This window comes from Mus caroli, unplaced genomic scaffold (genome assembly GCF_978045245.1).
Source record: "Mus caroli unplaced genomic scaffold, Mus_caroli_1 scaffold_8, whole genome shotgun sequence".
In the NCBI taxonomy this organism is placed as follows: Eukaryota; Metazoa; Chordata; class Mammalia; order Rodentia; family Muridae; genus Mus; species Mus caroli.
The window spans coordinates 1477921-1502648 of NW_028227263.1; the positions used below are offsets into that span (position 1 = coordinate 1477921).

Consider the following 24728-nt stretch of genomic DNA (forward strand, 5'->3'; position numbering starts at 1 on the left):
GGTTAAATGAAGTTGTAAGGGTGGGCCCCTTGATGGCATTTGTGGCATTATAATAAGAGAAATCCCCCCTCCCACATACACGTAACAGCCTAACAGGAAGCCATCAAGGAGAACTCTTAAAAATTGTGATACGGATGCTGAAATGTAGCTCTTCAGTTGACAGCTCCTGGCAGGGGTGCAGGTAGAGGACTCAGTTGTCTTTAAGGGGCTGGTCACTGGGAGTTTGACCATGCACTGGAGCACATTTTTTTCCCTTTTTTTCTTTCTTTCTTCTTTTTTTTGGGGGTAGAGAAGTCACAAAGGTGGGAGGAGGTTAGACATGAGAGGACTGGGAAGTGAGCGTGATCAAAGTGCATGATGTGAAACTCCCAAATAATCAATAAAAATATTTTGTTGGAGGAAAAAAATAAAATGGCTCCTAACAACAACAACAAAAGACAAGAGGAGGAAGAAGACTCAACTTTACTGTTACTGTCTCACTGTTACTGTCTCAGCACACAATGCTTTGTACCATATTCTAATAAGGCAACATCACCTTCACAGAGGCCAGTGTCATGTTCCTGAGTCTGTGAGCTAAATAAACCTTTGTTCTTTATAAGTTACCAAGTATCAGGTATTTTGTTACAGCAACAAAAATAGTTCTAAGAAACTCATAATGAGTGACAAAATTACACATGATGATGGCTTTACCAGAAGGTCCCAAGTGAGGGTGGTGACCCTTAATTCAGGGTGCAGGCAGCAGGGTGATTGGCAAACCACACTTTGTGGCACTGGGAACTGGGGGTGCTTGTTATGCAGCACTGTTGACTTATCCTGACCAATACACCAGAAGAATCAGTGCCTACTGCACTGGCATGCTACAGGAGCCACCCAGACACCAGGCAGTCAGCCCTTGTTACACACTTTTACTGTCCTTCAGGAGAAAGGAGGCCTTGCTCTGAGCTTGTTTTGATTATGTCCTGCTCAGTATGGCTAAGGCCCAGCCTAGGCGTGATGATGTTGGCTCAGGTGATGGAACCCAAAATCCACCAGTCAGAAGCATCTTCTAAATATGACAGAAGGACCAATTTCCAAATACTCATGATTTGTGATCCACATGTCCTTGAACAGAGGGAGAGAAGACAAGATGGAGGCACCTATCCAGGCACTATACTTGGCATATGGAGAGACAGTCACCTAGAGGGAGGAGAAGACCCACATCAAAAAAAAAAAAATCACCCTGGACTAACTAGAAAGCTATCCATGAAACACACCTGCCTGAGTTTGACAATTTTAGTCCATCCCTAGGACCCACATAATAGAAAATTAACTTTTTAAATTAAGAGTTATGAGAGCCTTGGTGGTACATGCCTGTGATTCTAATACTCAGGAGGCAGAGGCAGGAGGATCTAGAACAGGCTATCAACACAGCAAGTTCCAGAACAGCCAGGGATACATAGTGAGATCTGTTTCAGAAGGAGACTAAAGAAATAGGATCAGGCAAAAGGACCTGAGTTTAGATCTTCAGAACCCATGTATGAAGCTAGACATGCCAACCATATCCACATGCATACACACATGAATGTAAAATACAAAAAGGAGCCTATATGCTTGTCTTGACCCCCATAGCTCATCATCCTTGATGCCATGATGCCACCTTCTGATCAGATTCAGTACTCCAGCTCTGCCACTGCCCACCCTGCAAGCTGCAGCCCCTTCCCATCTGCCACTCCTCCCACACCAGATTAGCTTGTTGTGTCCTCTCTCTCTCTCTCTCTCTCTCTCTCTCTCTCTCTCTCTCTCTCTCTCTCTCTCTCTCTCGTAAATGCCAGGGACTTCTGTCACTTTTGCTTATTGGTGCAATTCCTAGACCTTAGCCAATCTAGAACTACTCATGGATCAACCCCTGAAGGCCTCTGATGAGGTTTGGGCCAATACCTTCACACAGAAGTCTGGAGAGACCAGCATTGCCATCTCTTTCTGCATCCGAAATCGTAGGCCAGTACAGGCACTGGTGCCACCAGTCAGTATGATATAATTGAATAGAGTCCTCAGGTGGGATTTCTCACAGGACATGATGCTCTCCAGGGTGAGCATGTGGATCCCTGGGTTGGCTCTCTCTGGGGGAAATGCACAAGAAGGCTTTGAGATCAGAGGCTTCCCCATTTTTAGTATTTCAGGGAGGGATACCTTCCAGATTCTGAATAGACCCAAGGGCCACCAGGAACCTTGAGGTTCCGTGGACTTCAAGTGGGTCACAAGCTTGTCCTGCCAGCACTATCACTGACAAGAGTTGACCCTCGGTGGTTCAAACAAGGTTGGTGCCACATGTTTTGTGAGTGTTTGTAGGGCAGTGTCCCCACTCAGCCTTGGAAAGTGCCACTAGGTAACTGTTTTCACTTGTCACATGTTCCATAAGCAAGCAACAGACACCAGCCTTGAACGATGTGTGTATCATGTAGCTATAGCTCATGTCCCTCGGGGCAGTGCATGCCAATCAGCACCCCTCACTCCTTGCACAGGGTGATCGTGGGCTAAGGGCTAAAGAACTAATACAATGGAGTGCTTCAGGTGTGCCTGGCAGAGGGCTCTGCTGACATCAGGAGCCTGAGGCTTCATTCCTCCCTGGGATCCACCTGGCCTCTGGGGAGTTCTTTAATGACTTCTCTACAGTGGCATGTATTGTATCTTTAAAAACTGTGTGGTCTACCATGCTTACAATCCCACATCTTGAGAAACTGAGGCAGGCAGGTTGCCACAAGTTTAAGTTAAGCCTAGACAATATAATGATTTCCAGACTAGCCTGGGCTACAGAGCAAACACCAAAAGCAGAGAAAAGACTTCACGCTTTGTACTATATAGCACAGAATAGAGAGCTAAGCCCCCTTAGCCACAGAGTATGTCCACATATGACACAAATGACTTGAAGACTTAGATCATAGGGAACAGTGGTTTTCCGTGACCTTCCTTTTCCGTGGGGATTTCACAGTCCGTTGCTTTCTTTTTGTTGAAACAGTGGCTCACTGTGTAGCCCAGGCTGACTATGAACTCATGGTCATCTTCCTGCTTCTGCATCCCAATGTGCACCACTGTCTGGCTGAGCTATATCACTCACTGTTCCAGAGAGAGGGTGACTCTGAGAGCTAATACTGTCTGCATGAAAGATCTAGAATCATGGAGACAAGCATCTAGGCACATCTGAGTTTCTAGATTGGGTTAATTAAAGAGGAAAGACCCACCCTGAATGTGGGCGACACCATGAACTGTGATCCTGGACACGGTATAACGTATAACGGAGAATGGGAGCCAAGCACCAGCATCCATTCCTCTTCCTGCCTGTGGATGCAGTGTGGCCAGACACCTCGAATTCCTGATAGACAATAACCTTGAACTATCAGTCAAACTTCTTTTCTTAAGTTGCTTTTGCCAGGCAATTTTTTTCCCACAGCAATGAGAAGACCAATTAACACCAATCCAAGCCAACAGTCATTAAAAACCCTCAGGAACAGGGCAGTGGTAGCACATGCCTTTAACTCCAGCACTCAGGAGACAGAGGCCTGTGTATCTCTGAATTTGAGGCCATTCTGGCTGGGTGTGGTGGTGCACTCCTTTAATCCCAGCACTCGGGAGGCAGAGGAGGGCTGATTTCTGAGTTCGAGGCCAGTCTGGTCTAAAGAGTGAGTTGCAGGATGCCAGGGCTACACAAAGAAACCGTGTCTCAAAAAAAAAAAAAAAAAAAAAACCACACACACAAAATAATAATGATGATAATAATGCTAATAATAATAGTATAAAAATCCACTGGCCATTCAGACACTTAAAGTTCTCACAAATGTCTGTGCCTTGTGCTTCTGCCTTAACTGGCTTCATTGTTCCATTTTAAAGTCTCCCGAACTGGCAGAGTTATAAATAGCAGGCTATGGAAGCAAGTGCTGTGATTGCCCTTCATCCCATCTGCAGTTGGGCTAAGACTTCTGGGGAGGAATTGAGGGGTCAGCAAAGTAACAGGAATGAGTGGGAGACAGTACCATGGAGACTTTAGAGCAGGAAAATCCTAGAGCAGAATGCCCCGCCACCACACTACCACACCCTCCTTCTTACAGCGTTCTATGCCAAGGGTCTATTGAACCACTGCCCCGAGACGACTCACCCAGGAGGCTGGTGTCGAAGAGCGCCTCTGAGCACATGAAAGCCTCTTGCCCTAGGTTGATTTCCTTGCCATCTGGCAGTGTGAATTTCTTCTGGAAGGATGGTGCTGAAGTTTTTGACATCTCCATGTTGTAGTCCAGTGCCACATAGCTGTATTTGTCTTTCAGGTCTCGGATGTACTCGAGGTCAGCTGTAGGGCAAGATCAAGAAGCAAGGGCATGTAGGGTGCTACTTGTGGGAGTAGGCATATGGGAGATGGCCCACTCTTAGGCAGCCACCATGTCCATGTAACCCCTTCAGCAGGGTCTTGGCCAGGCTATGGGCCAGGCTTTAGAAGGACAGAGAGCATGGGGAAGTAACCCCTTCTGCACAAGAGGCACAGAGCTGGATCTCTTCAGCATACCCTAAGATGTAACCCTGCTGTGTATGGTGTTTGTGAGGCCAAGAAAATGTGATTCATGTTCATTACCTGGGTATTCTGGAATGCCCCATGCCTGTGGATTCTCAGGAGGAGTGACCACAGCTGGTGAGAACCCTTGTTTAGAAAACCCTAGCAAGCTATCTCCCTTTCCTTCCTAGGTTTCTGACAACAGGTTTGAAAGCCAGATGTGGCTTTTGACCAGGCTTCCACATAGTATCTGTTGTTGTCATGGAGCTTTGACTAAAAGGGACTTCCCTGATTCCCTGTGCTGCTCATTTGCTGGCCCCACCTGACCTGCCTCTTCCTCCTCTACTTCATCCTCCAACTCATCTCCTTCTTCAGCTCTCCTTTCTCCTCTAACTCCTCCTCCATCTTCTATCTTCTCCAACTCCTTCTCTAAGTCCTCCTCCAACTCTCCTTCCTCCTCATTTCCTTCCTCCTATTTCTCCTCCCCCTTTTTCTTCTTCATCCTCTTCTCCTTGTTCTTCCTTCCCTTCCCCATACTCTCCTCTTCCTTTTACACCAATTGCCCACTCCTCCTCTCCTTCTCCTCCTCTCTTCCTCTTCTTCTGAAACAGGGTCTCATGGCCTCCAGCACACTTGTAACTGAAGATGTCCTTGAATGCTAATCCTCCTGCCTCCACCTTCAAGTACCATGATTAGATCTATGTGCTGCTACTCCTGGCCTAACCCAACCTCCTTGCCTGTGTCTCTTCCATCCTCTTTCCAAAGCCTGGAGGTTCCTCTGCACTGTCTGCTTCTCCCTTACTTGTCTTCCCTTCCCTGGCTACAGGGACTCTGTTGTATCCTAATGTTTCCTCCTTCACCTGGTTTTTACCTCTTTTGGTATTTCTCTCTCTCTCTCTCTCTCTCTCTTTCCCTTTATAAACTTCTATTTTCTTCATCTGCAAGGATGAGCATAATCAGCATTTGAGAGTATCCTAGGAGACCAGATGGATGGTCCTCATTCACATTCTTTCTAAGAGTAGGCAGCCAAGAACATGCAAGGACTCCAGCCTGAGCAGTTCACATCATCATTCTAATTGACCAGAAAAGGCCAATGGCCTATTGGAAACCAGTGTCATGCGTATTGTATAAGCTAAGACTCTAGCCCAGGAAGTAGGCACAAAGGGGACAAGCATTGATTGCCCTGGTGCTGTGTGTATTTTGATGCTAATTCCACTTCCCCCAGAGGAGGGGCTGCTTCAGATGAGGAGTGAATGAGTACTCAGCTGACTTCATGTGAACCTTCTCCCCATTTTAACTTGTAAAATAAAGGCTAGAGCTGGTGATTGGGCAGTGGAAGGAAAGGTGGAGCAAAAAGTTTTAGAGAAGGAAGGAGAAAAAGAAGGAGGGGGGACAAGGAGAGGATGGAGTGAGAGGAAGATGGAAGAAGAGGAGGGAGAAGGGAAATGTAGCAGAAGCACATTACCTGGAGAAACCACAAGTTATAAGGGATCTTACAGCTAGGGGATACAGTAGTGTAGTGGTAGATCTACCCAATCTAGGCGTGCAGCTTGTATTCATTTTAATTGAGTCGTGTTTTCATCACATGGGCTTATTTGGGTTGGAGATTTACTGCAACAATCCTGTCTAAGCCCTAGTGAAAGACCTAAGGCTCTTGCTGCTTATGGGATACTGGTCAACTCTCTGCAATAGAATATCATACATATCCTCATAGGCAAGCCCCAAGCCATCAGGAAATACTGAAATCCTCTTTTGAAACCCTGTCTCAATAGAGATGGATGACATTCCTGAGGCTGACACTTGAGGTTGTCCTTTAGTCTCTGAATACACCTATACACATATGCACTGAGAGTGAAGGACCTTATCCACAACCCAGGTTTATTTGCCTGAGAATAGTTGTTTCCTACCTATGGTCTCTAACACATTCCCATTGTCGGACAGCAGTTTCATGAGGTATAGTGTCAGGTCTTGGCCAGCTATGTCCAGCTTGGTGGTTGACAAGTGCAAAGGATAGCCATTCATGACAGGCACGATGTAGGTCATCCCATCTCCAGATTCAATAGCTGTTCCTACATAAGAAGAAAGTCTGTCATTATGATGTGGGGGTACACAGCATGCCTTGGTGAGTGTTAGTTCTGTAGGAAGGGTGGTGGAGGGGAAATAACAGAAGGGAAGGAGGAAGGGCCAAGAAGCCAGCGTCTTCCCAAGGGATATGAACTGGAATGAAAGCTGACCACCAGCTTTGGATATAAGCCTGTAGGTTTTCTTGCTAAGTCAAGCATGCAATTTTACCAAGAGCTTCCAAAGAGATAAAAGAAGAAGTGTTGCCTGTGCATGGGTAGGCACTGAGACTCTCTGGGAGGTGGCCCTGCATTGGGAAAGCTTGAACATAATGACAGAGATGTGTGCTTAGTTAGCAAGGGCTCCAGGTTTGCTAGTTCAGAGAGGTTGTGACATGCTAAGGGGTGCATGGTAAGGGCCTATTGCATATGACACTGTAGTTCCTGGGGCTGACTGAGGTCTGGGTGGTTCTCTTTCTTGTTGAGCCTGGAGATCAAGAACTGCACATTTCAATTTAGCAAGGTTAAGTCCAGGGGGCTTCCCGTTCCAGCTTGTGACAGAGTTGGTTCTTTCTCAGCTGCAACAGCTGAAAATGACAGAGTCTATTCCCAAGACCTTGGCCATCATGCACGCATACACTATGGTCCCTGGAAGATGGGAGAACACAAGTAGATCACTGTCACTCATGACCACAGACACAAAACTCCAAACTGAAATTTTGGAAAATTGATTTCAACAAGTTTAAAAATAATTAAGTGGCCTTCGTTCCACAACTCAAAATCAATATTAAGTCATCATCATAAAGAGGAGGAAAGAAGGGCAGTGGTGGTGCTGGCCTTTAATCCCAGCACTTGGGAGGCAGAGGCAGGTGGATTTCTGAGTTCGAGGCCAGCCTGGTCTACAGAGTGAGTTCCAGGACAGCCAAGGCTACACAGAGAAACCCTGTCTGGGAAAAAAAAAAAAAAAAAAAAAAGAGGAAGAAAGAAGCCATATGATTGTACCAATGTAAATACATGTTCTAGCTTCCTTTCTGTTGCTGTGATAAAAACACCCTGACAGAGCAGCTTAAGAGAAAAGGAGGTTTATTTCAGTTTACAATTCCAGGTAGTAGTCTGCCATATGGGGCGTGGAAGGGTTAAGGGAGAAGCTTCAAATAGCTAGTCATCCACAGTCAAAACCAGAGAGAAACAAATGCACACATGGTCACTTGCTTGCTTGTGCTCAGTTCCAGCTTCCCATTCATATAGTTCAGGGCATCCTGCCTAGGGAATGGTACCGCCTACAGTGGGCTGGGTCTCCCCATATCAATTAACTTAATTAAGATAACCCCCACAGACACACCCACAGGCGAACCTAAGGTAGATCCCTCACTGAGACTCTAGCTCCAAGTGATTCTACACTGTAGCAAATTGTCAAACTAACAATCACTTTGCATAAATTGCATTTTGACAAAATCCAATATATTTAGTCCCAATTAAAAGAAGAAATTCTCAGTAGACAAGAACACAAGACAACATACTTGAATTGGTAAAGAAATATGAAACCCACAGCTTAACATTGTAAGGCTGAATGATCTCCCTCTAAAACTGTGGAAAAGACAAGGATTTATATCCTCATCACCTCCACTCAGAACAGGGAGGCAGAGGCAGTCAATAGAAAAGAATGAAACAAAATTAAAAAACAAACACCAACAAAAAAAAAACCTCATCTGGCATGGAAATAATAAAGTAAAGTTATTTGTCAAAAATATATTTGCCATGGGGCTGGCCAGATGGCTTAGGCAGGTTAAGGCACTTGCCACCAAGCCAGATGACCTGGGTTCAATTCCTGGAACCTATAAGGTCTTAGGAGAGAATCAACTTCCAAAAGTTGTCCTCTGATCTTCACACTTACACTATAGCACACACGCAATAAATAAATTCATGTAATTTAAAATTTTCAAAGAATATACGTTTGCCAGGCAGTGGTGGCACACACCTTTAATCTCAGCTCCTTAGAGGCAGAGGCAGATGGATCTCTGAGATTGAGGGCAGCCTGCTCAACAAATCAAGTTCCAGGAGAGCCAGCGCTACACAGAGAAACCCTGTCTGGAAAATAGAACCAAACAAAGAAAGAGTATATATTTGTCAAGTAATATACCTTACAAAATATATAAAAATTAGTTTAATTAGAGTAATAAGGGTACAATATCAAAATGGAAAAATCAACTGTCTGTGCAATGGCAATGAGCAACCAGAAAGGAAGAAATGATGAAGTTGGCCAGAGCCTGCAGCATGTGCTTAAGGATCTGAGTTCAATTCCCAGCATCCATGTAAATCTTGAGGATGGGGACACGGTCTGTAATCCTAGCTCTGGGTAGCTAGGGATCGGGGATAGAGACAAGTTGGTCCCTGGAGTGCATTGGCCAGCCAGTCTGGTCAAACAGTTAGTTCTACCCTAGGTCCACTGAGCCAAGACAGGGGCTTTTAAAAAGTAAAATAAGGCAGAAAGTTACTGAGGAAGACTTTTGATACCTCTATCCTTCACATGTACATGTGCAAATACACAAACACACACATGCACACAGACACACACACAAAGAGATAAATATGCATGTGCTCAAAAACACACACACAGACACATTCGCTTTTTATCAAAATATGTTCATCTTTTCATCCTTGTGACAATTATTGGAGAGAAATCATTTAAAAGGAGGGAGGGGTTTTGGCTGATGGTCCATGCAGCTGGCCCCACCGTGGAGAGGCTTAGCACATGGCAGGAACATGGGCTAGTAGAACAGATACTCTCATAAATGGTGGACAAGAAATAGAGGAAACAAAAGCAAGGGACAGACAGACCCTGTAAGGGCATGCCACCATGACCAACACCCTCCAACCAGACCCTGCTTTCAGTACCCATCACTTCCCAGCCACTGTGGGATTGTGACTCCATCAAGAATCAGAGCCCTTGGGATCCAGCCACTGGCAAACCCATCAGCTGACAGCCCCACAGGAACTCAAGCCTGCTGGGGACATTTCATACTCAAACCATAACAAATAGTGCCACTTTCAACAGCATCGGAACCTGTGTGTCAGTCTGGCAACAGACAGCCATGGCCTGGACACCCAAAACCCTGTCACAGTGCCATGAAGGACCCAGAGACCCCTCAGACTTGCCACAATCTACTAGAGTCCTGTAAGATTCTGGCTCTTTTCAAAGTTGACCACATTTTCAACATATCCCCAAGCAGAACCTAAAGGCATGTGGCACTGAGGGTTTCTGTAGGGGTGAGGCACTGAGAGGGCTTTTGTAGGAGTGTGGATCTGAGGGTTTTTGTAGGGGTATGGATCAGAAGGTTTACATAGGGTTGGGGCATTGAGGGATACTGTAGGGTGTGGTGCTGAGGGTTTTTATAGGGGTGTGGCACTAAGGGGTTTTGTTTCCTTGGTTTTTGTTTTCACTTGTTTTTAGAAACTGACAACCTGATTCTAAAATCAATGCAGGAATGCTGAAGACCTAGCAGAGCCCACATCTCCAAATCAGGCCATTGAGAGGGTAAGACAAACTTCACCTCTTTAAAAGACTCAGTATGAGCCATGATATCAAGAACACTTGGTATTGACCTAGAATCAGAAAGAAACAATAAAAAGATTGATGGAACAGGCTATGGGTTCAGGAGTCAGCTGGTGCATACTCGGGAAGCTCATCTTCAAAAAGCACACAGGCTTTTCAAGGGAAGAAAAGGGATTTATTTATTTATTTATTTAGGCATTTAATAATGGCACAAAATAACAGGCTTCACCGAGCCAATTCTATACTTGCTAGCTTGGTCTTGCTCTCTATCTTCCAGTTCCTCCTGTCCTCTTGTCTCTGTCCCTGGTCCCCAATAAGCCTCTTCTGTTTTCTTTCTTTTTTTAAAAAAAATCTATTTATTTTTATCTTGTGTGTGTAAGTGTTTTGCCTGTGTGTATGTGCATATGTGTATGCACCACATGCCTGCTTGGTGCCCTTCTTAAGGAGGCTAGAAGAGGGACTCAGATCCTCTAGAACTGGAGCTACAAATGGTTGTGAGTTTCCCTGAGGGTGCTGGAAATTGAACCTAGGTCCTTTGACAGAGCAGCCTGTGCTCTTAACTGTTGAGACATGTTTCCAGCCCCCTACTTTCTTTTCTTAATATTTGTATTTATTCCTTGGAAGTATAGTATGTATTTACACAATGCATTTCTATCATCTCTCTCATTACCTATCTCCAATTCTCCTAGTACCTCACCCTCTCTTGTTTCCAACTTCATGTCATTCACATTGTTTTTGTTATTGATAACCCCGAGTCCAGTTAGTGCTGCCCATATGCCCATGGGTGTAGGGCATGCACTGAGGACTGGAGACCTACTAGCAGCCATATCTCCTGTGAAGGAGAACGTCTGGAAAGCTGTGTCTTCAGAGGATGATTGACTGATTAGAACTTCGTTACTATGGAGATGCTGGAAGGTTGCAGGTCCAGTGATGACTACCTTATCTCAGGCTGGCTTTAGCTACTAGAATAGCCTTTCCTTGCCCACCTGTGTTGGGACTAAAGTCTATGACTAATAGATAAAAAAAAAATTGGAATCTATTACTTTAGCAGACCCACTAGCTTCCACCAACCCCAAAGCTAAAAATACCATCAGGTAGAGTATAGAAAGAATACCATCAGATAGCATATGGAAAAGCATCCCCCATCTCACTGTAGCTGCTTCTTTGATGTACCCACCAAGGTGTTTTAATTTTGCCTTGATTTGACTTTCTTTGATCTATAAAACTGCTTCCACATTGGAAGATGGAAGTTGGGGTAACCTATGTTCCTGGCCATTGTCACTTAAAATGGCTCCACAATAAGTGACCTCTTATTCCTTTAAGGTCAGAGCTGTGGGTGTTGTTGTTGTTGTTGTCGTCATCATCATCCCAAAGGAGAGTGACACTCCCTGCCTTAGTATCCATCCATTGTCCATAGCTAAGAGGGGTCTTTTCAAGAAACACCACAGAACTAGCAGCGCACATGTTTCAGTCCTATCTTACGGGATGCATTCACAATCCAAACAATCAAAGTGGACCACAACTGACTGTTAAACTAAACTCTATAAATGTCTAGAGGAAATCAGAAAACCTTTGGGTCCAGTAAATGATTTTTGGGTGTGGCACCAAACATAAAAACATTGATAAATGGGACTCTGTAGAAATGAAAACCTGTTGTTGAGAAGACAGTGGAGGGGAAGTGGAACCTGGGTAGGAGCACCGCTCTGTGTCACTCGAATCTGATGAAAGCTCTCCGAGCATGACTGGAAAGAGCTGTCAAAACACACAGGTGAACTCATGAGAATCTGGTAAAACACTCGAGAGCCATTTTGCTCAGTGTCCTTGGCCATGAGAGGAGCACAAATTAAAAGCAGATGGAGACACTACTGAACTTCTGTGAGAATGGCCACAGTAAGAAGATTGACCATCCAGCCGGGCAGTGGTGGCACATGCCTTTAATCACAGCACTTGGGAGGCAGAGGCGGGTGGATTTCTGAGTTCGAGGCCAGCCTGGTCTACAAAGTGAGTTCCAGGACAGCCAGGCCTATACAGAGAAACCCTGTCTTGAAAAACCGAAGAAGAAGAAGAAGAAGAAGAAGAAGAAGAAGAAGAAGAAGAAGAAGAAGAAGAAGAAGAAGAAGAAGAAGAAGAAGAAGAAGACTGACTATCCAATAAATGGCAATTGGGAGAGTTAGTATTGTCAACTAGACACGATTCATATCAGGGATAAAGCTTCTTGGTTGGGTTCATAGAGAAGGGAGGACCCACCCTGAATATTGGTGGCACCATCTCGTGGGCTGGCGTCCTGGGCTGAATACAGAGAAGAAGGTAAGCTGAACACCAGCATTCATCTCTGTCTGCAATGTGGCCAACATTACGCCCCTACTACCATGCCTTCCCTGCAGAGATGGACAGTGCCTTCAAACTGTGAGTCAAATCCTCCTTTCCCTCCCTAAGCTGCTTCTGCCTAGCATGTTGTCACTCACAGTAGAAGAGTAACCGTGGAGGGCCACACCACTGTTCCACATGCTACAGGAAGAGACTTGTAAATGTTCATAGCTTTATCATAATTCTCCAAATCTGAAACATCCCAAGTGGATAGCCACAGATAAGTAGACAAAAGCTTGGCACATCCCTAACGTGGAACCACACTACCATGGCTCAGCAAGAAGAGTAAGCGAGCTATTGATCGATCCATCAATGCCAGAGACAGCCTGGAAGAACCTCCATATACTGAACAGGGTGAAAGACCATTGACGTCCACATGCTGGCTGCACAGCTCCATCCACAAATGCTAGAAAATGCAGGGAGTGGCAGGGGAAGGGTGGCACAATGGGATCCTTGGGTGTGGCTGTGATTTTCCTTTTTTGAGAGCTCATTAATGCTGTTAATTTCATTCAGTATACCTTAGGAGATCAGTTAAGAAAAAAAAAAATGGCAGCCTGGTCTACAGAGTCAGCCTGGTCTACAGAGTAACAGGACAGCCAGGGCTACACAGAGAAACCCTGTCTTGAAAAACCAAAATAATAAATAAATAAAAGGAAAAAAGAAAAAGAAAAAAAAATATGAGTCTAGTACTCTTTAAGCAGGATAGGAAGGGAAAGAGTCAGAATAAGAGCCAGGTGTGTGTAAAATATAATTCATTATTGTCCATTTTCAGTAGTGTGTTTAGAGCTCACCAGAGGACTGCAGATGAGGAAGCACCAGGACCCTGTCTCCCCCAGCTAGCAGCTGGCAACTGCTAATTTTCACTTTAATCTTAGGTTGAAGAGTTATGGACTACCAGGTGACTGAGCCTGGATATCTGGAAAGGAGAGGGGAATCTGGAACTCCAAGAGGATAGGGAGTTAGGGAGGGACTGTGGGGAAGATTTTAACTCTGGAGAACCAGCTAATGGGAAAGAGAGAGCAGAGCAGTGATGTTTCTGCAATCAGGGGCCATATAAACCACAGTTTGGGGCCTAGAGCAGTTAAAAGCAGAGGGCCTGACAGGGGCTTCACAAATGCTTCTAACTCCAGTGCCAGGGGAATCCATGCCTCTGGTTTCTGAGGCCAATGTGCACAAGCATGCACACACACACACACACACACACACACACACACACACAGATACATACTTAAAAAATAAAAAAATAATTCTTAAAAAACAAAGACCACAGTTTTGCACCAACTGTTTCACATTTTGCCTCACTCTGCTTTTTCCCCCCAGGGCTCTTATTATGAAGTGAGGATCTAAATCTTCTTTTTAAAGGGGTGAAGGTTGGGGAGGGGACTAGAGAGGTGGCTCAGTGGTTAAGAGCACTGACTGCTTTTCCAGAGGTCCTGAGTTCAATTCCCAGCAACCACATGGTGGCTCACAACCATCTGTAACGAGATCCGATGCCCTCTTCTAGTGTGTGTCTGAAGACAGTGACAGTGTACTCACAGACATAAAATACACCTTTAAAAAAAATGAAGTGGGGATCACTATGAGTCTTGAAGAGTACTCTTTGCTTTTTTAAATGAACACCTCAAGCACGTGTGCCTCCTGTGTGTGTCGGGGTCAGAGGACAATCTTAGGAGTCAGTTCTCTCCTTCTACTATGTGGGATCCTGGTCACTAGGCTTGGCAGCAGCAAGCTCCTTTACCTACTGACCTATATGGCCATCGCCCTCCTATGCTTTTATTTTTTTTAGGGAGAGACTGCACAGCTGTGGTGAATGTCCCCAACCCCAAGAACTAGACAGCATATCTGGGAAGAATGGGATCCCAGAGGGTCACTCACCAGAGGTTCTGCCAGAAGCGATAAGGGAGAGGACGGCTTGATTAGCTGTGTACAGGGCAGGGAAGTTGAAGGTTTCGAATAGGATCTGGGGAGGAAGATTGGCATGCTGGCTGGCCAGGTGGCACACACTGCCCCCGTGCTCACGAGTACATCTTGCACCAGGCTGTGGATCCAGGGAGACTAAGCCTGGGATGGGCAGCAGCCATCTCTAGCTGGCTCTGCTGTGAAGTAGCTGTTCTAGCTTCATTCTGTGGCTGTGATAAAGACACTCTGACCAAAGCAGCCTCGGGGAGGAAAGGGTTTTGTTGGTGAATACTTGCTGGTCACAGTTTACTACTGAGGGAAGTTCATGAGGAGCCATGCATCAGGGAAGGAACCAGGGAGGAACAATGCTTGCTGACTCATACTCAGTCTAGTTTTCTAGATTTTTTTAAAAAAAGATTTATTTATGTATTTATTATATGTAAGTACACTGTAGCTGTCTTACATTAACTCAGGACCTTCAGAAGAGCAGTTAGTGCTCTTAACCTCTGAACCATATCTCCAGCCCCAGCTTTCTAGATTTTATACAACCCAGACACCTGTAAGAATGATGCTGCCCACCCTCCCCCACCCCTTCACCACCCCCACACACACTCCCCACCCCCTGACCCCCGTGGCTGGACCCTCCCAGTTCATTAACAGTTAAGACAATCTCCCACATACATGCCCACAGGCTAATCTGATAATGGCAATTAATTGAGACTCTTTTTTTCAGTTGACTCTAGGCTGTGTCAAATTAACAGTTAATGCTAATTAGGACACTAGCTCCGTGGCTCCTTCTAGATACTTCTATAATGGACTGTGGAAGGACTGGCTGGATCAGGACTTAATAGTGAGGTCCACTGGGGGCCCTGCCTCTGCCTCTCTCTGGCCACTGGATAGGTATCAGCACTGGGAAATGAGTTAATGTTATGATAAGGTCTGACTTCAGATTATCAGCATGCTTTTGGGCATATCTTCCTGTCACTGGGCACAGCAGTCTTACTCCCTAATTAGGGTTTCTTGGATACTCTTCCTGCTTGGTTTTGACTGTCAGTCAAACAGCTAGTTTGACTAAGCTTTGCCTTGTACCAGCATTATGCCTCCTGTAATTCCCCAAATTAACCTGCAAGCCCCACCTGCCCAGAAACCAGCTAACTTCCTGGAAGGTTGCGAATTGTAGTTCTTGGGAAATAACAAAGCCTCATGGGAAAATGCAGTGGCCTGTAAGTTTGTCTTTATAAGCTCTTGCAACACATGGCTTGAGGCCATTCCAGCTGGGAAATTGTGAGGAATGGTCCTGAGCAAAGTCCATCTCTTGGTAAGTATATAATATTTAATAAATGCTTGCTTGGGGGGGGCTGGAGAGATGGCTCAGTGCTTAAGAGCACTGACTACTCATCCAGAGGTACTGAGTTCAATTACCAGCAACCACATGGTGGCTCACAACCATGTGTAATGGGATCCAATGCCCTCTTCTGATGTGTCTCTGAAGATAGCTGCAGTGCACCCATATAAATAAAAATAAATAAATCTTTAATGAAAAAAATAAGACTGCTTTAAATTTGCCTCAAAATGGTGGAGTTGGGTGTTTTTTTGTTTGTTTGTTTTTTGTTTTTTGTTTTTTTTTTCCTGTCAAAAGGCATGGCCCCTGAGAGGGGTGCTTGAACCTTTTTGTAGGAGTCACTTTGCCGTGAGTATACCTGTAAGTGTCAGTATAGACAAGTGATACTCAGTCAGGGGCTGAGGAGAGCAGGGGATGTTTGTCCAAGGAGAAGACTGGAGGGAGAAATCCCAGCCATAGGAGCCAATCATCTGCTTTTTCGCTCTTGGGCTTCACTTGAACCTCATCTCTATGTGTCTTTGTCCTGCTGGGCTCCACCCAGACAGAGTTGCACCTGAAGCCTCTGTCAGGCAGAAACAGAGCTCAGCTATTCATCTCTCTGCCTGCACACTTCCTCGCAGGCCTCCTCCTTGGCGAGCACACACACACCCTTGCTCCACTGTCTGCTACAGTTGAGGAGTGTCCCCGGCAGCTGAGCTGGGACAGTCTCACCCTCTTCTCCCAATCTAGTTTGCTGAAACCCTCATGGACATTGGATGCTTTTTGAGTGAAGCCAGCCATGCCCATGCTCTGATTGTCTATACTGGGGGTGGGGTGGGGTGCGTGTCCACAGCAGGTTTGACGCTGGTTTGATGTGAGCTCATACCTGCACCATGATGGGTAGAAATGCTGTTTCCAGATCTAAGTGGCCTCTGAGATGTGCAGATCATGCCTTGGCCCTGTGCCTGCATATGGGAGGTTGGGGGGTATGGGTGCTATACACTGTTAGCCAGATGTGCCAGCTCGGCCATCTGTTTAATTCACTTGTCTCTTTAGGAGAAGCTGAGACTTGGAATGAGGACTCTGACAGTTGGGGTTGTGGACAGCTTCCTGCAGCCACTGCAGCCTAAGGTGGACTCTGTCGTCTGTGCTTTGGTGGGAGCACTCACAGATTAGGGTCCATACTTAAACTCCATCCGCCCACCACCATCTCCATTTCCATCATGGTGGGAAGAACCAGGATGAGGCCCAAAGCAGAAACAGGGAACTTTCAGGTTGGGACAGAGCAGGATCCTCCCTCCATGCCTTGCAGAGCTCCAGGCCCCATTACCTGAGTCATTCTGGATTTAGCTTCCTTGCTGGTTAACGGTGCCTCTGTTATCAGGATAGGGTGTTGTTCAGGGGCAATTTGGAGGGAGTGGTAAAAGGAGTAATGCCAAATCTGCAGGAGAGAGGACGGCAGGTGAGCAGTAGCTGTCCAAGAACATTATCTATCACCTACCTATTGATGTAAGTATCTGCTGATACATCTATTAGGGATCTAAATAACCTTTTTGTCTTCTGTTTACCATCTACTCTCTCTCTCTCTCTCTCTCTCTCTCTGTGTGTGTGTGTGTGCGTGTGCGTGTGTGTGTGCACGTGTATAAAATCTACCACCCATCTACACCTGCCACCTATCTGTTCATCTCACTACCTGTTTATTGTCTATTATCTGTCTGTCTTGTCTCTTCTGCATCTGTCTCTGTATCCATAATCAATCTACCATCTATCTGTTATCCATCATGTATCACTTAGGTCTAAATTTTGGACAAATGACTGAGGTGCCTATTTAACACATCAAAGTGGACCTGGCCCCAAGGTTTTCCCAGCATCCCTCAGTGCCTACCTGTTACAGGGCATGACTGGCATAGGCCATCTTCTACCCTAAACTTCTCCAGCCCAGGTCTAGGCTGTCCTTATCCTAGCTGCCCTTTCCTATATAATCCATCGTTTTGATTTCCTGGCTCTTCTGTCTACCCTTCACCCTCCCAGCATCTTGGTCTGCCTCTTCCCTTTCCTCTCCCCCTCCCTCCTCACATGGCCTAGATCAATCTGGCCGTGTCCATTCTAGACCCTGCCAGATATCCTTGTCTCTGGCTATTCTTTCCCTTTTACAATAAGCTTTCCCCTCAGGGTTGGGGATTTAGCTCAGTGGTAGAGTGCTTGCCTAGCAAGCCCAAGGCTCTGGGTTTGGTCCTCAGCTATGAGGAAAGAAAAGAAAAAAGATTTGCCCTCCTCCACCATATCTAGGAGTAGTCATGTCCTTCCTTTATTTTTTTTCATTCACTATGTACCTCTCAGTCATCTCTCGCCTATCTAACATCTCTGCTGTCATTTATTATCTGTCATCTATCTGACAGACAAATGAGTACAGCTGAGCTCCAGATCTACAGATTCTATAGCCAAAGATTCATCAACCAAGAATCAAAAATGTTTGGAAAAAAAATTTGGGGAACACTCAGCTGCTCTAATGTTTCCCTAGCATACACAAAGCCCTGCCCTCTAGTCTCCATTCCCAGCACTGCATAAACCAGGCATGTAATGCACACCTGAAATCCAACACTCAGATTGGGAGGCAGGAGGGTCTGTTAGCAAGACAAGGCATCACTGCTGAGAGGCTACACATTCCTAGTGTCCCCTTATGTCCTCCTCCTGTGAGTGTGCCACATCCATGATAAAAGGACTGTTCCTCCTCCCTGCTCCCCTTTTTTCTTCTTTTCTCTACCCAGAGGCAGCCTCTGCATCCCTCCCCACCTCCCTAAATAAACCTCCTAGGTGAGAAGACCTATCCAATTGTATGACTTTATGGATCCTGCTATATAGATCCAACATTTGGTGCCAGAACTTGGGTTAGGATTCTCTGGTTCTTGTGCACCTGTCTTAGGGTTTCTATTCCTGCACAAACATCATGACCAAGAAGCAGTTGGGGAGGAAAGGGTTTATTGGGCTTACACTTCCACACTGCTGTTCATCACCAAGGAAGTCAGGACTGGAACTCAAGCAGGTCAGAAAGCAGGAGCTGATGCAGAAGCCATGGAGGGATGTTCTTTACTGGCTTGCCTCCCCTGGCTTGCTCAGCCTACTCTCTTATAGAACCCAAGACTACCAGCCCAGGGATGGTCCCACCCACAAGGGGCCTTTCCCCCTTGATCACTAATTGAGAAAATGCCTTACAGTTGGATCTCATGGAGGCATTTCCTCAACTGAAGCTCCTTTCTCTGTGATAACTCCAGCTGTGTCAAGCTGACACAAAACTAGCCAGTACAGCACCCCACAGTGGGAATGAAGCCACAGGTTGGGACCCTCTCCCCAGTCCACCTGCTACAGGCTGGCTTTCCTTCACCTGATCGTTAGACTTCTGCATATCCAACACGGACCAATTGGTGGATTTTCCCTTCCTGGTTGGCATAAATGCTTTCCTGGATCATTTATTAAGGGAGTGACCATTGAGCACCTGATACCCCTCTGGTACCCTTGGGAGCAGATGAACCCCCGGCTGTAGCTGGCCCTTCTATCCAACCTCACCATGGACCTTTTGCCTCAGGCAAAGCTTTACTCTTTAACTGGCACAGGTCCTTTTTTTTTTTTTCCTCTCATAAATCCTGGTATTGGATGAGCTGTGTCTGCTCCAGCACTTTGCTTTGCTTGGGCAAAAGTGCTGGTCCCTGACTAGCCTCAGGATGACCGGGCTCTCCAGCTTATACCAACTGGTTCTAGTCCTATGTGTGTCCTTGGGACACGTTGGACCCTGGCCTGTGACTCTTTCCTCCCCCATGGGAACTTTGTCTTTGAATCCCCAAGTCCTTAGCCTGCCCTGGTGGACCTGCATACCCCTCCCCCTCCTGCAGGTTCTAATGTCAAAAGCTACAATGCCCGTCTAGTCTCATGAAAGCTAAGTCTATAACCTTATACATGGTTAAATCCTTTAATATGTTTAGAAATATACTTGAAGTCATGCAAAGAACCGAAGCAGTTGATTACAAGATTAGACTTCATTTAGTCTTTTTACGTTACAAGGTACAGTTTAGAGAAGATAATGACAGACCTATTATTTAACTCAGATATGCTTAGTAGGTACAACCCCTCAACTCCTTTTACAATGACTGTTCCAAGTGATCCACTGCCTGTGTTGCATAGTAAATAATTAGACAGGAAAAAATCTAAAGTTTTACCTTCCAGGGAGAAACGCTCTAAGTCGGGGTCTCACAGTATGAAGATATAGAACCTTAGGTTAAGAGGATCTAAGATAGTATTTTAGGGTCTACAAGGTGTTTTAGGGTTGATAAGTACAAATGAAAGCCTAGATGGTGATAAGGTGACTTAAGGTAAATAAAAGGAATAAAAACAGCTTCCGATGTCTTCCCCTCGCTATTGTTATATTAGGACTTTGAAAGTTCAGAGTTCTAACATTGACCAATGGAGTTCTGATAAATTATTAGTCTATCAATGGTAAAGCCTTCCACTATACAATCCACTGTCATAGTTACCAGTTCAAGATTTTACATTTCCTTTGTCTTTTAAATATAGGCTTACAGGTGTTTTTCATTATGCTAAATTTATATACATCCAGCCTTCTGGATAGAGGGAAGATGCCCTCTTGCCCTTCTGGATAGAGGGAAGAAGCCCTCTCGCCCTTCTGCTTCACAGAAGCTTTCTGTCTTTCCTGAGCTCACCTTAAGGAGTGCTTATGTTATTAACAAAAAATTTGTTTACCAAGCCTCAACTGTGACACAAATGTGCTATCTACTACCCTTTTCTAAAATATGGATTTCAGTACAGCCTACAATTTAATATGTCTAAAATTTATCTCTTTTTGTAAACTTAAAAAAGATTCTTGTAACCCTCAGGAAATCCACTCAGCTCTACCTCCCATGGGTCAAATGGACTCTGGATAAGCACCCCTGTCAATAACAGACTAATTTTCCCACCCATTGACTATCCCAGAGGGCAGAATGCCTTCCCCTTTCTCTGGTTTTGGGATTCTCCTCTCCTCAACTATCAAGACCATGAGCCTACAAGTTTCAAATGTACACCTAAGAAAATTTTTTTCTCCTGAACCTATTTAACTTTATCTTCTACCCCTAATACGAATATGTGTTCCAGAATCCTGCCAAGTCCAGGTGTTTACTCAGAATCTGCACCCAGAACAGCTCCAGAGAAGCTACCCACAGGTGCTCTGGTCCACCCTTGCAGACCACTGCAACTGGGCCTGCACTTTCCTAGCCACAGATGGTCCAACAGATCCTGGACAGAATTAACTAGCCAGCTCTCCCAGGACTTGGCTACCATCCCAATTTTCTTAGGGTCCCCAAAGAGATGGCACTGTCCCCAGTTGTCAGGAAGTGAGAGCCTACATCTTTAGCATCATCATCACTCCCCTTCTGGCTCCTCCTCTTTATAATAAACAAAAGAGAGGAATGTTAGCAATCAGGCACCTCCACGGCCAGCCGGAAGAGCCCAGTGACAGCAGGACAAGGCATTACTAGCTGCGGGGAAGCTACACATTCCCACTGTCCTGTTGAATGTCCTCCTGCACATGTACCACATCCCTGATAAAACGTCCCCTTTTTCCTCCCCCTACTCCACATGCCTCTTTTCTTCTCTCCTCCCAGAGGCAGCCTCTGTATCCCTCCCCATCTCCCTAAATAAACCTCCTGCCTGTGAGCTGTCACATGTAACTTTATGGATCCTGCCTCATAGATCAAAATGTCAAACAGTGTCAAAAGTTCAAGGCCATCTTAAACTGTGTAGCAAAAGTTGAAGCTGTGCCTGCAGAGAAAATGCTCAGATTTCTTGTCACTATTCTTTAAGCAACTCAGTACCCAGCAATTGGTGTGGTGACAACACTGAGATTTTGTAGCCTAACTTGAGATAACATGGAGCGCATGAAAGGATTTGGTTGGGATCCTGCAAGTACTGCCATTGCACATAGTAATCCAGGGATCTGGATGTCTGAAAAGGCCCTGGACAAGACTCTAATTCCAAAGCATCGATGGATGAATTGTAACCAGCACCTCTGGCTCACCATCAAGGAAAGATGAAGCGTGATCTTATCTCCAATGATACACCAGGCCTGAAGTTATGGAATGGGGCTGGCAGGGGTTGACAGGCCCAACACTGTCTCAAGGGTCTTTAGGGTCTTATGGGTGACAGATATGTGCACCAAAATTCAGGGGTGAGGTGGAGATTCAAGTGGTTTGGGTGCCACAGAGAAAGCCCAGCAATGATGGAAGTTTATCACATAATATATGCCTATTCAAGACCATCGAGGTGACCTCAGTGAGCCCTCTGTTACAGGATATTTGATTATTGTACATAGATAACCTAATTGTTAGCAAAATATACAAGCTCAAATAGATATTGCTGTTGCCAGATGCAAGTAGGTGTGTCCTGTAGAGATGCAGTTTGTGTGTGCCTCTAAAAGCCTCCATAGATAAGATGCTAAAGAACGGAAGGTTCCTGCCTATTTTAAGGCAAGTCCTTTGGGAGAAGTCTTTTAGTCTTTGCTGTATGACCTGAGGCAAAGTTAAATGGATGACCTTGAGCTACCTGATTGTAAAGGTGAAATGATCCCCACTGACTTGGCTTAGAGCCACCCACCTTGAGACTGAACCTTGAAGGTGACAAGGTTCCGCCTGCCAAGGATATAGGGGAGGAGCTAGAGAGTTCTTTGATTAGGAATTGGGCCTTTGATAGGCTCTGTCTCTCTTGGCTTAGAAGAGCCTTCATGGAAGGAGCTCCAGGTAAGAGATTTTCTCCTTGGGCTTGCAGGAACAACAGGTAGAACAGGATTCTAGGAAAGAGAGCTAAGGAGCCCGCTTGGGTTTGAAAGAGCTCAAGGGGGGGCTGGAGAGATGGCTCAGTGGTTAAGAGCACCGACTGCTCTTCCGAAGGCCCTGAGTTCAAATCCCAGCAACCACATGGTGGCTCACAACCATCTGTAATGATAACTGAATCTCTTCTGGGGTGTCTGAAGACAGCTACGGTGTACTTACATATAATAAATAAATAAATCTTAAAAAAAAAGAAAGAAAGAGCTCAAGGGAAAGATAGACTAGCTAGGTGGAATGACACAGAGAGGAAGAGATTTCTATGGAACTAGCAGTTTAGCTGTAGACTCAGACTGGTAAAAATATTTTTTATATAGTTCAGAAAATAAAAGTTACTTCACTGAACTAGCAGAATTTTATCTCAGTTTATGCATCCCGAGTTTTATTGCTATAAATACTAGATAATTTAACTGGTTACATATTACAAGTCTCCTTCTTCATCTTTCAAATGGAAAAGATCACCCACCACACTGAGGAGTGTGGGCCTCAGATGACAGGGTTGCCAGGGAGGCTAGCTGTTCATTCCTGCTGAACCATCAGCTTCACTAGACAGGTGACACCAGCTTGTAAATCGGTGTGACCAGCCTGTACACTGTTGACATTCCCTCCCAGAAGATGGGCAGGGTCACTGTATTCTTGTCAGGTATACAGCCTCTCCTCCAAGCCACTTACAAACATTCTGCCCTAGTTGTGTGTGGCCTTGTGGGCTCTGGAGGGGCTAGGATGGCTAGGGCCACAGCTTACATGATGGCTGTCCTTGCTTGTCAACTCAACTATATCTGGAATTACCTCAAACCCAAAAATGGCTGTGCACAACCATGAGGGATTTTTGCTTAGTTAGACCTTTTGAACTAACCTCTACTTCTGTTCCAGATTTTTTGAGGTGGGATAACACACCTCTAATCTGGGCCACACTTTCTGCTGGTGGCCTATATAAAGGACATGGAAGAAAGGAGCTTTTGCTCTGGGCCACTTGCTCTCACTATTGGGTTCATTCCTTCACTGGCATTAGCCATTCAGGATTCCAGAGTATTCTGAAGACCAGATGAGACATCCAACCTCATGGACTGAACAACTACTGGATTCTTGGAATTTCTTCTGTTCATAGGCAGCCATTGTTGGATTATCTGGACCACAGCCTGTAAATCATTCTAATAAACCCCCTTTCTATATATATATATAGAGAGAGATTCATTAAGTTCTGTTACTCTAGAGAAACCTGACTAATACAATGGGGAAGCCATCATCCATGCTGACTGAAGACATTCCAATGTGTCTGTTTTGGGTCCCCTAAGCTCCTTTCTGTAACCCCAACCCTGTGTTGTGTAAATCAGACCAGTAAACTCATTGATTCCCACAGGGTGAGCTTTTGTATGTCCTTAGAACCTTGAGAGCAGGTTAGCATTCATACCTAAGCTGGAGATCTGAGATGGAGATGCTATGATGGCTCCTTTGGAGGCCTGTCTCTTCTTTGTCTTCTCACATGATCATGCTCTGTAGATCTGTGTCCTGATCTTTTCTTAGGCCACAGTCATATGAATTAAGATCTACTGTAGAAGCCTCATTTTTAATTTGGTTACCTTTTTGTTTTGATCCAAGGCCTAGTAGTCTAAGCTGACCTAGAACTCCTGACTCTCCTGCTTCTGCTACCTTGGAGTTGGGATGGCAAATGAATACCTCCACATAGCTCAGCTTTAATGGGCTGTTTTGGGCTGTATGTCTCAGTGGTTAAGAGCACTGTCTGCTCTTGCAGAGGACCAAGATTTGGTTCCCAGCAGGTATCATTGGTGACACTGACAGGAATTCATACTGGGATTGTTTGTCTCTAATCTCTTACTACACTGATAAAAGGGGGAAATTTGAACTAAAGACACACAGGGAAGATGCCCCTCAGAGATGAGAGCAGAGACTGAAGTAATGCTCTACAAGTGAAGGAGCCCCCAAAGATTGTCAGCAAGGCTTCCGGAAACCAGGGAGCAGCCAGAGGCAGGCTCTCCCTCACAGCCCTCCACAGCAGTCCTGTACCAACACCTTGACCTTGAGGGCTATGAGACAACAGATGCCTAAGGCTTAAATCTGCAGCTTTGGAGCTTTATCATGGCTGTCTCAGGGCTCAGATCATAAGCAACATGCCTCACGTGCA

General features: G+C 45.4%; 1 protein-coding gene across 3 annotated transcripts in view; it reads right to left on the bottom strand.

The window, feature by feature from the left end:
- Positions 1-604: 604 nt before the first annotated feature.
- LOC110298773 (uncharacterized) overlaps positions 605-24728 on the bottom strand; it is a 32841-nt gene continuing 8717 nt past the window's right edge. The window contains exons 4-9 of one of the 3 annotated variants that reach the window (XM_021168214.3): positions 17047-17157; positions 14372-14456; positions 6424-6585; positions 4130-4318; positions 1918-2099; positions 605-1176 (exon numbers count right to left, since the gene is read on the bottom strand). In XM_021168214.3, the coding sequence (XP_021023873.1) occupies positions 1033-1176; positions 1918-2099; positions 4130-4318; positions 6424-6585; positions 14372-14456; positions 17047-17157 (873 nt within the window). In that variant the 3' untranslated portion in view covers positions 605-1032. Of the gene's footprint in view, positions 1177-1917; positions 2100-4129; positions 4319-6423; positions 6586-14371; positions 14457-16602; positions 16682-17046; positions 17158-24728 lie in introns of all 3 variants that reach the window. The other 2 variants (XM_021168213.3, XM_021168212.3) reach the window with 2 other exon arrangements.